The 17,463-nt window shown below is 40.9% G+C and overlaps 1 protein-coding gene and 1 long non-coding RNA gene across 2 annotated transcripts in view; one reads left to right on the forward strand and one right to left on the reverse strand.

Moving 5' to 3' along the window:
• LOC106902813 overlaps positions 1–14,740 on the reverse strand; it is a 16,548-nt gene extending 1,808 nt beyond the window's left edge. Inside the window, exons 1-2 of the long non-coding RNA XR_001414597.1 lie at positions 14,593–14,740; positions 7,870–7,972 (exon numbers count right to left, since the gene is read on the reverse strand). This is a non-coding gene — a long non-coding RNA (uncharacterized LOC106902813). The remainder of the gene's footprint in view (positions 1–7,869; positions 7,973–14,592) is intronic.
• Positions 1–15,742, forward strand: part of SWAP70 (SWAP switching B-cell complex 70kDa subunit) — a 43,310-nt gene extending 27,568 nt beyond the window's left edge. The window contains exons 5-12 of the mRNA XM_014966607.1: positions 2,686–2,832; positions 3,101–3,209; positions 4,836–5,017; positions 8,815–8,922; positions 10,854–11,020; positions 11,799–11,997; positions 13,473–13,569; positions 14,693–15,742. Of these exons, the coding sequence (XP_014822093.1) occupies positions 2,686–2,832; positions 3,101–3,209; positions 4,836–5,017; positions 8,815–8,922; positions 10,854–11,020; positions 11,799–11,997; positions 13,473–13,569; positions 14,693–14,802 (1,119 nt within the window). The 3' untranslated portion in view covers positions 14,803–15,742. The remainder of the gene's footprint in view (positions 1–2,685; positions 2,833–3,100; positions 3,210–4,835; positions 5,018–8,814; positions 8,923–10,853; positions 11,021–11,798; positions 11,998–13,472; positions 13,570–14,692) is intronic.
• The last annotated feature ends 1,721 nt before the right edge of the window (positions 15,743–17,463 follow it).

The raw sequence follows: 17,463 nt of genomic DNA on the forward strand, positions 1-17,463 counted from the left end.
TTTTTTTTTTTACTGTCTCCTTTCTTTCCTCTCTTGGTGGCTGGGCCTCTTTCTCAAGGATGTGTGAGTGTCATGGAATGGTTCCTTGACACTTAAAAATAGCTTGTATCAAGATTTGGCCCAGAGCCCCCTCGACAGTCACTGGTCCAATGGAGAACAGAGTTCCCTGTGTGTCTTACAGACGTCTGGTTCGGTCACAGCTTGTACCCTGATACCTGTTCATTTCTTTGTCCTGTTTATTGCAGTATATGATTACTTCAACGTATTAATTGATGACATATTGTATCGTAGCCAAGTATCATACTGCCCTTTTTATTGCACACTTCTCTTGGATCTCCAAGGCTTATGGTGGGAAGCAGTGATAATTATAAATGTGTGATATTTAGTTTTCTGAAAGATACGTCCTTCATGTGATAGTTTGTGTGAAAAGTTCCCCAGGAGCTGCCAGTGGGTTCGTGGAAGATGAGAAGCAGCTGATGCACTGAAATAATAGATAAAAGGTCTTGCAGAAATTTGAGGGGAAAATATCAGTCTCGCTTGGCTTTGAAAGCAAATTTCAGTATGTCAGGAAGGGGAAAAACACCTGGTTATGACTTAGATGGTGCAAGGCATGAAAGAGTGAAGCTTCACACGCCCTTACGACCACCCAGAGCTCAGGCCAGAGTGTGGAGGTGGCCAACAAAGCTGTTTCTCCCTGCATTCCTGCTGTGGAGCAAGGGGGTGGGATGGCACAGGGGAATAGGCACAGCCTTGGCTCTGGCCACGCTTATCTGGCTAGAAAAGCTGAGCACAGATAAGCTCTACGTGTAGGGGGGTTGTTTCTTTTTTGTTTGGTTTCTTTTGTTGTTTAAATAAAAGAGCTTCTCCAACTGTCCTGAATTTTCCCTCCCCTCAGACCTGTACAGAAAGACACCTTTGACTTAGATATACCACAGCACATTTATTTATTTACTTGTATCCAAAATTGCTATAGCTAAAAACCAGTATAGAAAAAAATGTTCTTTGGTCTCCTTTCCAAGTTTTCCATCCTCTTAATCTGGAATACTGTGAGTACAGTGCTTTCTGTATGGCTTGTTCATAGCTATATTGATGTAGGTGTTTCAGTTTCATCTGTGATTTGACTTTTTTCTGGAGTTGGAATTCAGGCAAAAGTATTAAGGAATATGGTTTCAGAAATGGCAGGTAGAGCTGAAATGCTGGCGAGCTTTGAAACTCTAGATTAAAAACTGACTAGGTCACAGCAGTGCCCCTGATAAGATCACTAAAAATCAAATGCCTGAAAGAATGACCAATTACTAGATCATTCTTTGTGCACCCTTTGCCATGAGATGGTTTTTGAATTGCCATAGCCACACTGGATAATATGTAACAGGGTTACTAGTATGGCTGCACATAGTATTGCTGCTTATTTTTTAGATGCCCTTTTCCATGAGATGGTTTTTGAATTGCCGTAGCCACACTGGGTAATATGTAACATTAATAGTATGACTGCACATAGTATTGCTGCTTATTTTTTAGATATGTTAATATTCAATAGAGGCAAACTTGGATGATTTGCTTGTATACCAGCCCTTTTTGTTGCCATTACAGAAGATTATAATTTTTGGTTTTGTTCGTGTAAAGCTCAGTGGCAAAGTATGGGCTTCTCTTCCTTCCTTCTTGTTAAGGCTTGCAAATGTTTTTCTTATATAGAAAGCTGAGTGGATCATCTTTCAAGGAAAATAAAATACTGTGAATAAAATTGTGGTATTGTTTAAATCAAGGTACAACTCTGTTCCTTTAAGGAAAAATCCTGGCTCTGCCAGTGTTCCCATATCCCATCCAGTAAAGATGCCAGGAGTATGCTTCTGTTATCAGTTTTTTATTGAATTGTCCCATGTGGGATCTCTTCTCCAATTGGGTGCAGCTAAATGGGGGTGCTGGCAGTGTAGAGCTTTGTCCCTGGAAGTATACTCTAACAGGCTGGATTTACAGTGTGCAGATGCAGGCATCCACACAGCACTGATTTTTAATAATGGCTGTCATTAAAGTACCACAGGTGAGTCTTAGTGATGGCAAATGTCTCTGCTTGGCTGAAGAAAATGAAATTGTAAAGATCATCAAAGAGGACCGAAGAGCCATAATAATGGCTTGATAATGACATAATAATAATAGTTCAGTTCTTCAGGTAACACAGTTAGTTAAAACCTGGGCACAGGAGCAGGGAGCTAAACAATTAGCGGTGTGCTGGCGCTGGGAAGTGCTTTGTCCCTGGAAGTATACTCTAACAGGCTGGATTTACAGTGTGCAGATGCAGGCATCCACACAGCACTGATTTTTAATAATGGCTGTCATTAAAGTACCACAGGTGAGTCTTCGTGATGGCAAATGTCTCTGCTTGGCAGAAGAAAATGAAATTGTAAAGATCATCAAAGAGGACCGAAGAGTCATAATAATGGCTTGATAATGAAATAATAATAATAATTCAGTTCTTCAGGTAACACAGTTAGTTAAAACCTGGGCACAGGAGCAGGGAGCTAAACAATTAGCGGTGTGCTGGCGCTGGGAAGTGTATTTGTAAGGGGAAGTATTTGGGGCCCTGAGCTGACTGTTCTGTGTGTTCTGTTGGGCCCTGAGCCACACAACCAAAAGACCAGGCGGCTCAACAGAGGCTGGGCATTTCAGCTGATCTGCTGCTTTTTACAGGGCTACATGTTGAAAAAAGGTCACAAAAGGAAAAACTGGACAGAACGATGGTTTGTGCTAAAACCCAATATTATTTCCTACTATGTAAGTGAAGATTTAAAGGACAAGAAGGGAGACATCATACTGGATGGCAACTGTTGTGTAGAGGTAAAAAAAAAAACCACCACCAAAACCTATTAGTGTCTCTAAAGATAAAAATTAATATTTTCTTGTGTGCGGGATGGACTCCTGATATCTTTTGTTAACAGAGCTTTTTTTTTTACTTTATATAAAAACAGTTTATAAACATTCTTTTAATAACGGTTTTTAATGCTGGAATTTGTAGCTCTGTAACAGATAACTGCATATGAGGAGCTTGACAATATAACTTAGATTCCAGCATTTGCAAGGCTAATCCTTTTGTTACTCATTCTAGGCTTTGCCTGACAAAGATGGAAAGAAATGCCTTTTTCTCATAAAATGTCTTGACAAAAGCTTTGAGATCAGTGCCTCTGATAAAAAGAAGAAGCAGGAGTGGATTCAAGGTGAGGTTTCAAAAATCTTAGTTACGAGAAAGTTAAGGTAAGCTGAGGTCTTACAGCTGTGCTTTGCTCAAATTTGAAATTCTTGGTCTTGTGAGTTGTCTCTGTTTTGGACACATGGAAAGGATCTTGAAGGAGCCCAAGACTTGGAAAGAGCCAGAGATCCACGTAGGGGAATCAGTTTCTGTCATTTAGGTGGCTCAATTTGGGCAGCCATAACCAAAATGAAAAGGATATTATTGCTGTTTTCTTTTTCTGTATTGGCTGTACTTCTAAGGATGAGGAATGGAGGGGAGAACACTTTGTAAATTGTTGCTTTTAGGCAGAAAGGGAAAGCTTGTTTATTTCAGCATCATAAAACACTGACTACTGTTACAGTTTTGCTTGAGGTAGTATGGTTTGGTGAGCTGAGGATAAAGCTGGGAGTTGGGGCTTCCTCATCTGTTCCCATGGTGAAGGTACTTCTGTGAGACCTTCCCAGATATGAGCTGAATGATAGTTACGTGCATCTTCTGTGCAGTGAGGTAAAGCCCTTGCAAAGCCACTGTTGGCAATGCTATTGAGGTACCTACAGCATTTAAATGCTTGGAGCTACGTGCTTTCGTTTGCGCTTTCCTCTTTACCTGAAGCGTGTGTATAATTGTACCTAAATCAGATTTATGAGTCACTGAATCTAGGCAGTAAGAAATGTTGAAGTTTGGGGTGATTTTGCAGCTAGGCATACAAGTGACTCGTGTGTCTGCAGCCCGTTAGAAGCCAATCATAGAATCATTCAGGTTGGAAGAGACCCTTGGGATCATCGAGTCCAACCATCTCCCCTACTCTACAAAGTCCTCCCCTACACCATGTCCCTCAGCACTGCATCTAAACGGCCCTTAACCACAGCCAGGGATGGTGACTCCACCCCCTCCCTGGGCAGCCTGTTCCAATGCCCGACCACTCTTTCAGTGAAAAATTCCTTCCTAATGTTCAGTCTAAACCTGCCCTGTTGGAGCTTGAAGCCGTTCCCTCTTGTTCTGTCACTAATTACCTGTGAGAAGAGACCAGCACCAACCTCTCTACAGTGTCCTTTCAGTCCACTATATGGAAATGGGCATAAAGCATTGGAATTGCCAGACCTTGTGGTGCACAGCCAATACTGAAAGGCCAGCGTCTTTCGCTTTTGGTTTGTGTTGCCAGCTTGGCTGATGAATCATAGAATCATAGAATTGCCCAGCATACTGAAAGGCAAGTGTCTTCCACTTTTGGTTTGTGTTGCCAGCTTGCCTGATGAATCATAGAATCATAGAGTTGCCCAGGCCGGAAGGGACCCCCGAGGCCTTCTAGTCCAACCTCCCCGCAGTCAGCAGGGACACCCCCAACTAGACCAGGTTGCCCAGGGCCTCGTCGAGCCTCTCCTTGAATATCTCCAGGGATGGGGCCTCAACCACCTCCCTGGGCAACCTGTTCCAGTGCTCCACCACCCTCACAGATGAGAATTGGGAGAACTGACAAGAGTTATTTCTGATTTAAAAGTACAGTCAAAAAGACCCCAACAAACAACTCACCACCACAAGTAACTACTCACTGAGGCTACCCAGAAAGGTCAGCGTTTCCCTTCAATGGTGTTCTCTTCCTCTCCCTTTGCAGCCATACAGACCACCGTGAGCCTGCTGAGAGCAGGGAGCCCCCCACCCCACAAAGAAGCACGCCAAAAGCGGAAAGAACTGCGCCAGAAGCTGTTGGCTGAGCAAGAAGAGCTGGAGAGGCAGATGAAAGAACTGCAGACGGCCAACGAGAACAAGCAGAAGGAACTGGAGACCGTGCGAAAGGTGGGAGTGGGAGCTGCTGACCTTCAAGCTTAAAGCTCCATCTCTGTGGTTGAGCTGGGCTTCTTGAAGTATAATTAGGCATCTGTTTCCTGTTCAGTTGTTCACACTCATTGGGTGAACTCCTCCAGAGGAGGTGAGCTTGTGTCAGCAGCAGGAGATCTGCTGGTTGAGTCTCCAGAGCAAAGCCTTCAGCAGTTTCTAAGGACTCCACAGCAGGCTCGGGGTAACTGACATGGCCCAGCTCTGTCCCCTGGGCCGGTGGGGGGATTGTAAAGCTCGTGTAGAAGAGAACCCCAGCAGCGTGGACGATGTTAGGGGACCAGAGAGTCTACTATTTTTGGTTACTTGTGGGTATTTTGTTTTTCTTTTCTGTCAGACGTGTCTGTCAAGCTTGGGGCTTTCCATTAAGATTTTCTTACATGGTTTTCCGAAGTTATTTGGTGTGTGTGTGGTGTGAGAACTCTTCTGTTCATACAGATGTAGTTTCCAGAGATACAAATTCAATTTACAAAGATTACAAAGATGCAGAGTCTTTTTTGTGAGTATGTATAGGCATAATTTTATTAGAGTAGTTTGGGAGAGATTTTTAGAGCCGAGACATACAGCAACCATTTATAAACTGTTTAAATGCATGTTCCTTGTAAATGCTGTACTGACTTTTAAAAGCCTGAGAATTGGACTAGAAATCTCTGAGTATTAGCAGAAGACTTGCTGAATACATTATTTTCCTCGTAGACAGCTTTTTAGTCTGACAGGAGACCCCAAGGTGCCTCTGCTGTGGCTGTGCACTCCAGCAGGAGATTGAACACGCTGATGGACCTTTATACTTTGGAACAACTGGTACCTCTGTAATAGTTCTCCACAGAGACTTGATTTAGTACCCAGATATACTTTCTATCTTTCTTTTAAAGACTTTAAAGAAGAGTCACTATGGCTTTTCTTGTTGTGATACCTTTTAATGAGGAGTGTGCCTTGGCAATAGCTTAAGGTGCCGTCACATGCCGCCCTCCCCTCCGGCTGCTGACTCCTGCTGCTGCAGCAGGACAGATCTTTGCTGTCTGCTTAGCTGGAAGAGTTTCTGTTTGCTACTTTCCTAAATTAATTTGATTTTTTTTTTTTTTTTTAATTTTTTATTCCCATTTAGGACAAGTCCTAACTCAAGCATCACTGCTTGAGTTTTTCATAAATGAAAAGACACTAATTTTAGCCCTCAGTTAGAAAAAACTTCACTGATCTTTGCGGTGCAAGGGGGAGCTATAAATATCATGAGGGCGTGTTAAAGGTGCCCAGTCTAGAAAGCAGATAAAATAATCTAAAATGTATCTCCTTAAGTCTTGTCATTAAGTCACAATTTGTAGTGAGGAGAAAATTGTCTTTTTTTTAATTAACCTTGCACTGACAGTACTGGTGTGGATATTATTCTTTTTACCTTATGTGGAGTCTGACAGTGGAAAACCTTTTTCAAATTTAATTTTAGCACCTGTATTCTACTATGTGTTTAAGATTCAGAATGAAAAATATGCTTTAAAGGACAGCCTGTATTACCTGCAAGTAATATACCTGTTAACAGAAATCATAGGATTGGATTTCTGTGTTGAGTTTAGTTTATGGAGAAAAAGTTAGAGGGTAAGGTAACCTGAGAGCAACCCCAGAGGAGCAGGATGTTGATGGGCTGCAGGGAGTTTTGTGGCGATCACAATGGCCAAACTGAAGGGAGCTGTAATAAGAAGCATCTTTTGAAGTGGACTGGATTAAAGTGACTTCTCAAGGAAAGTAGTTTAGTCTCTGAACTACTGCACTTTGACTGAGTGCAATTAGTGGGGAGGTAGCGTGTAGGAGGAACTTAAAGTCTTTGAGTAGTGAGAAGAAATGTTCTTCAAGGAAAAGGCTTTGTAAATGGTTCAGGAAACTGAATTGTTCTGGAAAGCTCAGAGTTAGATTTGCTCCTGATGGCAGGGAGCCACCACTTACGCAGCATCTGCCAAAGTGCACTCAGACTGGTTTGTATTTTGATAGCTCTTGCAGTAGAAAATTTCAGAAGAATAAGAGTCTTTGTCTAAAATAGATTTTTTTTTTCATATTTTTAATGGAATTTTGAGATACACTCCTTGAACAGACTGAGAGGTAAGTTTTCTCACCGAGAGAGCATGCACAAAACTTGTGCACCCTTTTTGTTTCAGTTTGGGGTCTTGCATGGGATTCAGAGACTGTGCTCACTAACCCTTGCTGGAATGGTGTGTTCCTGTTGATGCCTCCTCCCTCCCCACCCCAACATTTGGGACTTCTCCCTAAGCTGTACAGTTGTTGCCAGTAACCTTACCTGCCAGGAACTGATGTCCTCTGACACCAATTAAGGAGGAAGTTGCTGATAAAGAGTGGACAAACAATGTATTTTCTTGTTGAGCTCTGGCAAAAGCCTGGCACCCACCCCTGCCTGTGACTCCGCACGTTCACCCTCTCAGCTCAGTATTGGCAACGTTTGTTTGATTTCAAAGTGGGGAAGGAAATTTCACTTAAATAGGCATCTTGGATTTGACTACAATGACGTGCTTTCTAATGTTCTGGCAGAGGAGGAATACTACTTCTAAAAGACTGGCATTTAAGCCTTTCAAAGGAGAACAATTCTGTACTATCTTCTAGAGCTTAAAAACAGAAACGAGGAGCCTTCTCCTTCCCTTCTTCCATCTATTTCAGATTGGAGTGATATCACAAGCACTTTAAAGGAATGAAAATTTTAGCTTTGTAGTTATGATAATTTAGGCCTCTCATTAATTCATCTAGGTTGTATGAGGGAAGATAGTTTAAACGTGGTACCTTCCAAAAATACTAAAGAAGATGGGTGTCCCACTTACTGAAGGTCCATGGAAGCAATTTCACCAGGCTAGCATCTTACAAAAGAAGGGTGCTTGCTTTGTGTTTCCTCTGAAGCATCAGATAAGTTTCTTTAGGAAAATTCTGCAAAAGAATTATTTTGTTTTCAGTATAGGTAAAGTTTTGGCTGATGTTTGTACGTTTTTAACCTCCCATGCATTCTAAAAATACGTGCTGTCAAAATCATGATGAAAGGAAGAGCTGTGATGACTACCTTTATTTGTGAAATCAAGATGCCAAAAAAAAAAAGTAGTTAAGTAAGTAAGTTGCAGGAAGGCGTGAAAGTACCGGCAGCTGTTTCCTAGGCCTTAGCTTTGAGTAGGCTAATTTCCCCCCAATTTCAAGTGATGATTATTGTCTAGAATTTTACTTACCTTACATGGCAATTTAGGGGATGTTCAAGGGATGTGATTCACAACAGCTCGATCACGTATTATAGTCAAAGCTTATGACACTTCTGCTTTCCCATAGCAATTTTAGAGCTTCTCACTTCTGTTTCTGCATGAACTCTGTGCATGCTGGCATGTTTGCACTGTTTGAACTTCTGTGTGCTCCTGCCTGGGATGTGCTTTTCCCTAATAGTTTACTATCCCATATGAGAGAGAGCAGGAAATGTAGTGATTTCTACTGGTTGTGCAAAGCAGGACTCAGAGGAAACTTGGAGAAAGTCTGATAATTGACTTTTCATTGGTAAATTTAAAGTAGTCTCGTAAATAACAAAATTAAAAATTATATTTAGAGGTTGAGAATAGCCTCAGACAAAAAAAAAAAGAAAAAGCTGGTGCCTTAATGGTTTTGAAGGTTTCTTCCATTTTTTTTAAAAACAAAAATTGTTAAATAAAATTCCATCCCCTCCAAATGTTATCATTTTGTCAAATTGTTCTTTCTTTCTTTTCTTCCCCCCACCCCTTACTCTTCCTTTGCAGCAACTGGAAGCAGCAGCTGCTCGTGCTGCTGAGGAAGAGAAGAAAAGACTTCAGACTCAAGTTGAATTACAAGATCGCTTCAGTTTGGAGCTGGAGAGAGAAAAAATGGTGAGTAGTGCACGTGGGTTTTTGCTACGATTGCAGAGGGTGAGCAACGCGTTCAGCAGTGACTTCCCTCGCAGGCAGTCACTGAAAGGATTCTGCAGATTTTGCAGGAGCCTGGAAAATGCAACCTGTGTTGCATTTATTAGAGATGTAGGAATAAAATATTTTTACGAGTGAATTCAAATACCAGAACGGCTTGCTTACGATTTGTATAGCATTAGAAGTTTAAATATTATTGGAAAATTGGCTGTTTGAAGGATAAATGCAGATTGAAGTTATCCTTGCAGTTTTTGAAGATGGAGAGCCTAAGGCCAGTACTTAGTATATGAATATGCAAAATGAACACAGGCATAATCAAAATGCATTTTAGAAATTTTCTGACTTGAATATTTTCCTAAAACTATTGCTTTTTTATACTGTGTGTTCTTTTGGATTTACACACACACAACCTTAAATAAATAATGTAGCTTTACAGTGCTGTTACTATAATCCACATACGGAGAATTTACAAAAGAACTGATTTTCCATCTCATTTACACACACACAACCTTAAATAAATATTGTAGCTTTACAATGCTGTTACTATAATCCATACTGAGAATTTACAAAAGAACTGATTTTCCATCCTCAAGAGCTTTGTGTGCCGTGATGGGCTGTTCTGTTAGCGGGTGGAGTTGATGTGGTGGAAGGTTGCTTAGGACATAAATGCACACAGTGCTGCTTTTTGAGCTGAGTGTGAATTCCTGAATCCCATCCCTTTCTGGGTCAGTGGGATTTGGGTTGGCTGAGGGGAAGCAGGCTGCAGAGCAGCGGAGCGGGACATGCCATCCTCTCACACGTGACAGAAAGCCTTTCTTCAGGAGCTATGCTTACCTTCTGTGGAGTACACTTTATGTGCTGCTAAATGCTGAGGTTTTGGTGCTTTATCCCCACTCTGTTCAAAGCCAGCTGACTGCTCGTGTCCCCAGCGCAGCGATGGGCTGAGTGGGAGGACCACTCTGGTCAGCAAAATGTGGGGGATGAGGATCAGAGACTGGGTGACTGTGGATGTGCAGCATCCCCTCACCTTCCTCTATCCCTTACCGGTGTTTTTTGCAATAGTTGCTCTTTTCGGCCAGCTGACTGCTCTTGTCCCCAGCGCAGCGATGGGCTGAGTGGGAGGACCACTCTGGTCAGCAAAATGTGGGGGATGAGGATCAGAGACTGGGTGACTGTGGATGTGCAGCATCCCCTCACCTTCCTCTATCCCTTACCGGTGTTTTTCACAATAGTTGCTCTTTTCGTAGCCTCCTGAATCAGTTTCCAACCCTTTATCCATCCGGCTCTGTCAGGGTGCTATCATCCAGAGGCAAGTGTGTGAGATACACTGCTGCCAAGGGAGGACTTGCTGAGGGAAGGAGTGGAAACAGTGTAATTAAACCAGCCTGACCTCTGTGTCTGGGCACTCTACCAGCTTTCTCCTCCTTCAGTTTAGTGTAAACTAAATGACAAGTTCAAACTGATTGAAGTTGCCTTTAAAACCCTGTGAAAATCCTGTGCTGCATGAAGTAAGGCAATGTAAGTAACCTGTATCATTATTTATTTTTTTAAATGCTTTTAGTTACATATCTACAAATCTAGACTAAATTTTATCATTTTTGCTCTGGAGGCAGCAGGAAGAGCTTTGTCTCTAAAAATATTATCTGAGGGGAAACCTGGCAATTCCTTTAAAAATTGGAAACGCAAGTTGAACTGGCAGCTCATATGTGTCCTCAATTTATTCTGCTAGGTAAGACAAAAAATGGAAGAGCAGCTTTATCAGTTTTGCTCTGGAGGCAGCAGGAAAAGCTTTGCCTCTGAAAATATTATCTGAGGGGAAACCTGGCAATTCCTTTAAAAATTGGAAACGCAGGTTGAACTGGCAGCTCATATGTGTCCTCAATTTATTCTGCTAGGTAAGACAAAAAATGGAAGAGCAGGTTGCTCAGAAATCATCTGAACTGGAACAGTATTTACAGAGAGTAAGTGAACTGGAAGAAATGTATAAACAGCTACAGGAAGCTCTGGAGGATGAGAAGCAGGCACGTCAGGATGAAGAGACTGTAAGGAAGCTCCAGGCTCGGTATGGCTTTGACATAGTAGAAATGTATTTCAATTCCCCACTCCCCCTTGCAATAATAAGTAACTATGCTGTACTATAATAGATTGTTTGCATCTGGAAAGAGGGACTAGTTGAAGTCCAAACACAGGATAGATTACTTTTTTTCCCCCTTAAGCTATGAAGGCTTAAGGTGGCTTTTTTTTAATAAATATGTTTGATTAGGCCTTAGCAGTGGGAGTGCTTAGCAATTTCAGAAAAGCAGGTGCACTTACTTTTCCATCAGGTGTTGTGCTTGTTGACATTTAAAAAAAACAGAGACCACTCTGTACAGACTTTTCAATTGTGTATTTTATAAAGCAGTATCTGTAAATAAGACTTTCTGCTGTATTTTATCACAGGTTTAAATTGTAATGGATAAAGGGTTAGGTCTTCTCTTACTCATATGGGCTTTGTTTAGTGTGGTTTGTTTCTTCATCTATTCAGTCCTCCTAAGACAATGAAGATAACTTACGCATGCCTGTTTCTTCTGTGGTTTGCAGTGCTGGGTATTTGCATTATTGACTACATTTTGTGAATAGCCCTTTGTAGCAGTCAGACTGCTTGCACTGCTGGCATGATTTTCAGTTTGCGCTGAAGACAAGCCAACAAGCAATAACTTTTTCCCTGCTTTCCAAGCTTGCTTTTTTTTTTTTAATAGAAAAAGGAAAGAAAATAATTAGTTTGGCTTCCTGACATGTATGTTACATAGTGGATACATCTTAACTTTAAAGCACGGTTAACATCACAATCCCCGTTGCAGGTTACTGGAAGAGGAGTCAGCAAAGAGAGCTGAACTGGAAAAATGGCACTTGCAGCAGCAACAGACCATTCAGATGACAGAAGCAGAGAAGCAAGAGCTAGAAAACCAGAGAATGATAAAGGAAAGGGCTCTTCAAGTTGCTATGCAGCAACTGGAACAACTTGAACTGGAAAGGAAGGAAGCCCTTGAGCAATATGAGGTGAGCTGTTCCGTTCATCACCCTCTCATGCTTAGCCAGGTGCTCAGGAGTTTAACTGAATTTGAAGTTCATCAATGTCATGCTTCTTTAAGGGTTAGTATGGCAGAAAAATTACAGTAACAGATAGGATAGTTATGTGTGGGGTTTTTTGGCCTAGACCAGTAGATAGGTTTGAAGAAGGGGACATGTTTCAGACACATCACCTCCTGTCTTCTTTTGTCCCAATTTACATGCAAGCCCGCTCAGTCATATCCTGAAATACTAACTGCTTAGGCAGTCCCGCTGCTGTCATAACAACTAAATGCCCTATGATTTTGAATTAATATTCTTGTAATGTTTTGATGATGGCATGGGGCAATATTGTCTTTTACAGATGAAAAAAATCAATGTGCTACTGTAGGCCCTTGCTCCTCAAAAAGGTATTTAAGTACTGAACTGATGTCAAGGAGAGCTAGGAAATTAGCTCAGACTCTCAATGTGTAGCAGCACCTCACCTCCCAAATGGCAGGCCTGTTCTCTGCTCCACTGAGTGTTTTTGGGGAAGGCCAGTAGCTGTATTCATGGAAGAAATATGAGGCAGTGAGTACAGAGCCTGAAGTGCTACCTACTTTCTAGGGCTTGGGAGGTGTTGATCCTGCGTGTTTTTAGGTCAGAAAACAAAACATGAGTGGATTTGTGTTGAACTAGGGAGTGTATTTGTGCTGTCTCTGTGCCCCTGAGGTTTGCTCTGTGAAAGACGAGCTCGTGAGCTGTCTTGGCTGGCACAGAATACAAATGGTGCAGTGACTGCGAGCAAGGGCCCAGGTGGGGCAGTTCTGGCCACTTTACAACTTAAGTGTTGGTGTTACATCTAACACCATCATTAGATCTCCAAAGGAATTGCTGACATTAAACTGACATTAAAAAAACCCCAAACAGAAAAACAACCAAACAAAAAAAATTCCACAAAACACATGATGGTGTAAGTCACTGTGATAGTTGACTTACTATTTTAGAAATAAATAAACATTCTGGCCTTCTATTTGGAATTGACCAAAAGACCAGTTTACCCTGAAGAACACCTCTTTCTTGCCTGGATGTAGCTGCAGCGGTCCTTTTCATAGCTTATATTTTATGATTTCTGATAGTGAAAGACACCCACTGGCTGGGCTTAGCTGGGAACAGAAAATGCATCTTTCTGTTTTGAATCTACAGTTTATGTTTTTGGTGTTCAGGAAGACTAGCCCTCCTTATGCAGCTACACAATCTTGTAACACCTAGGGTTTTTTTGGATTCTGGTTTGACAGCTTACTTTTTACAGCTAGCGATGATTAAATTACTTAAGATAGTTAGAAATTAAGTTCTCCTGTCTACACTAAATGAAGTGCTTGCTGAATGAGTGTGGTTCTGTCTTTAGATTAAAAAGGATGCTTTTTCTTTTGATATAAACAGAGTAAAGTTGTTCTTGTTTTCAAGTGGGCTGTATCTTATTTCAGGAGGTTAAGAAAAAGTTGGAAATGGCAGCTAATAACACCAAGAGTTGGAAAGATAAAGTAGCTCATCATGAGGGATTAATTCGACTAATAGAGCCAGGTAAGTTATTAACAGAAGAGTTACAAAAAACACGTATTCATTCTGTCTCATCTACTAGAAATCACCTAGTGATTTACTGGTCTGCCTCTTCCTGTAACTGACTGGTTTCGTGGCAGCCTATAAATACCACATTCGTGAGAACTGCTGATGGTAACTGTCAAGTCTGTACTTCTACTGGCCCTTCTGTAACAATTAGGGGGTTTATTATTCTTGTTTGTTTACTTATTTAAAACAAAGCAAGGATTAACTTGAACATTGAATGGTTTTGGTCTTTAATGAAGTTAGCATAATTGCTAATTGCCAAAAACATGAAGTAAAGATAGCTACGATATTTGATTTTTGTAAAAAGTTTAATTTCTTAGCTTAATTAATAGCGTGCCAGCCCAGAGGAAAGTGGCTTTGTAACGAGTTACAAAAAACACGTATTCATTCTGTCTCATCTACTAGAAATCACCTAGTGATTTACTGGTCTGCCTCTTCCTGTAACTGACTGGTTTCGTGGCAGCCTATAAATACCACATTCGTGAGAACTGCTGATGGTAACTGTCAAGTCTGTACTTCTACTGGCCCTTCTGTAACAATTAGGGGGTTTATTATTCTTGTTTGTTTACTTATTTAAAACAAAGCAAGGATTAACTTGAACATTGAATGGTTTTGGTCTTTAATGAAGTTAGCATAATTGCTAATTGCCAAAAACATGAAGTAAAGATAGCTACGATATTTGATTTTTGGAAAAAGTTTAATTTCTTGGCTTAATTAATAGCGTGCCAGCCCAGAGGAAAGTGGCTTTGTAACACAGTGCTGGAGAGATCCCTTTCCTTCAAGGACATCTCTAAAGGCAAGAAGGAGAAGGGTTTACTAAGATACAACTGTTTGGGGTGAGGGGGGGGAGTTTGGAGATAAAGATGCAAAAGACAGCAGCAGTTCTCACATTAAGCACCTTCCCTGATGGTGTCCCAGAGACTCCTTCCTCCTTGGTTAGGCAGGTCCTCAGGTCACCCCTGAGAGGGTGACAGCACTTACCAAAGCATCTTGTGGTGACGCTCGTCCTGTCCCCCTGATGGTGGGTGAGCAATGTCTCTGTCAGAAATGCCTGTTTCAAGCATTGCACTCTGTCTTCCAGGCTCCAAGAATCCTCACTTAATCACAAACTGGGGCCCGGCCGCCTTCACTGAAGCTGAACTCGAGCAAAGACAAAAGAGCTGGAAAGGGAAAAAAGCCACTTCTGAGTGACGCCGGCAGCTGAACGTGCTGTTTGTAAACAGAAGCCCACCTTCATTCATTCTGCTTTGCACAGAGCAGCTTCTCGCTTATAAAGATCTTAGTTTGCTCAGCAGGTTGGGCCTTGCTATGAAGGAAATACTGTTTACCACACAGGAGTGTCTATTCAGAGCTCATTAATTACAATATGTGGTGTCTGACAGGACTTGCTGTTTTCCCTCACGTTTCCTGAAATTACGTTCTTTTGTATAAAACTTCTCAACTGAAGATTTTTATTTAAATGTAGCTTGTGACAGAGTTGTTTCTGTACCAGCCGGTAACACGCTGACAGCATCTAACCAATCAAGCAGCATCACTGTCATTCCAAAACGTGAGGGAAGCAATAATTTCATTGGTTCAGTTGTTATAATTTAAACCCAGGATAAATTGATCCAGGAGGTTCTGTCCAACTCTGGGATAGAGCATTACCTTTCCTTCCATTGACTCTCCTCCTATTTTTGCTCTGTCTGTTGCTCTTTGCACGGTGCTTGGTGCTCAGATTAAGTTCTTCCTTAGCGAGGGCAGACTGGCACCACCGGGTACTTGCTGGCTGGTCAGATTTTGTGTCCTGTTCTCCTCTGTTTGCAGGAATCCAAACAACAGAACTGGAAATAGACAGCTACAAAATACTGCTGTAAAACCTTTGGGAAAAGCAGTTATGCAAGATTGTCTCATACTTGAGAAGTGCTTAAAAAACTTGAGAGTTCTCTTCATAGTTGTAAAGCGCAGAGGTTTGACTCAGAGATTTCTGGAGCAGATGAATGGAAGGTGATAGCACCTACAGGCCAAGGGTCGTCTGCATCAAGGCTATGTTTGTGCAAGAAATCTGATTATAACATACTGCTGGGTTAGATGCAGCACATTTGTGGTATTCTTAATTGGAGGAGATTTAAAAAAATGCAAGAGGAAAACTAAATTTTAGATTAAAATGATAAATGTGTAGCAATAACGCTTTAGAAAAAATTAATCCCCATCAGTAAAATAACTTCCACATTTCTAGTAACAAGGCTTCCCAAAGAGCCTACTGCTCTGCCTCAAAATTCGCTCCAGGGACAAAGCCAGTTATTTCTGTTTCTGTAGGGAAAAGGAGCAAACGTGATTTTGCTTTGTAGACCTCCCACAGCAGACAAGATTTGTCGTATTCTTAATTGGAGATTTAAAAAAATGCAAGAGGAAAACTAGGTATTCTTAATTGGAGGAGATTTAAAAAAATGCAAGAGGAAAACTAAATTTGACCTTTTTATTTTAGATTAAAATGATAAATGTGTAGCAATAACGCTTTAGAAAAAATTAATCCCCATCAGTAAAATAACTTCCACATTTCTAGTAACAAGGCTTCCCAAAGAGCCTACTGCTCTGCCTCAAAATTCGCTCCAGGGACAAAGCCAGTTATTTCTGTTTCTGTAGGGAAAAGGAGCAAACGTGATTTTGCTTTGTAGACCTCCCACAGCAGACAAGGAGCCAGTCTATTGCTAAGTAAAACTGTATTTTCGTAATTGTACAGATAGATATTTTGAGAACTGAGTGCCCCCCTCTCCCTGAAGAGCAGGTGCCATCAGTGTGGCTTGTTAGTCAGCTTTGACCTCTGTACGTACCCGACCATGGACATCCAACTCTTATTGCCTGCTTTTAGTTCAGCTAAATGTTAAATTATTTTTTAGTAAATAAGAAGTGAATGTTTCTAATGGATAACCAGTGCATTTGTGTACAGCATTGTGATACTTGGATCTCAGAAGAGCAGAAGCTGTACAGAAGGGATCTTCAGATTTGGAAGTCAATAGCATTTTTTATTTGCCTATTAACTAAGACTCATTCAAATACTGAATGTTCTCAGACATTTATACTCTGGTTACATTTTTATACTAATTGAAATCTTTAATGTTTAAGTAAATGGAGTGCTGATTAGAATGGCAGGAAAATCCAGGATCTTCCTATTTGTATTTACTGTACAGGAAAGCAGTAGTTCTTTAAACTTGCTAACAAGGCATTTTTAAAATTGATTATGTTTACAGAAGAAATGTGAAAAAATAAAAAACTGTAATAGAAATACTAATGTATACATTGTTAAACTGTAGGAGATGACCAGTGTTTATAACTACCAAACATCTTTTATGTGAAGAGCAGAGGTGCATTGGGGCTAAACTTGTTTAATTTTTCTAACAGTCTTTATTTTGGACAAAAGTTGTTTGTTTTTTTTTTTTTAAGAACACCAAATGATGCATGTTTTCATATTTTTTACTGTTCTTTAGAATTGGCTATTTAATAAAGTAATACAAAGTCATTTACATTTCTGAATTAATTGATGTCTTTCTTTTGGCATGGGTTTCTTTTGAGTTACTGGTGTTCAGAATCCAGTAACTGTTGTGTAGAAGTATTGCTGTGATGGGAGAAATAAGTTCTTAGTGGTCTGATCAATGGGATTTGGATTAATGCCACAATAAAGGCAGTGGTGATATGGATAATACAATATAAGCACCCCTTCTCTTACAGGTTCAGCTAATAACACCAAGAGTTGGAAAGATAAAGTAGCTCATCATGAGGGATTAATTCGACTAATAGAGCCAGGTAAGTTATTAACAGAAAAGCTCAGCAGCACAAAGCAGGCTGGGTGGGGGATTAATTGATACAACAGGC

The sequence above is a fragment of the Calidris pugnax genome, unplaced genomic scaffold, assembly GCF_001431845.1.
Source record: "Calidris pugnax isolate Ruff unplaced genomic scaffold, ASM143184v1 scaffold26, whole genome shotgun sequence".
NCBI lineage: Eukaryota > Metazoa > Chordata > Aves > Charadriiformes > Scolopacidae > Calidris > Calidris pugnax.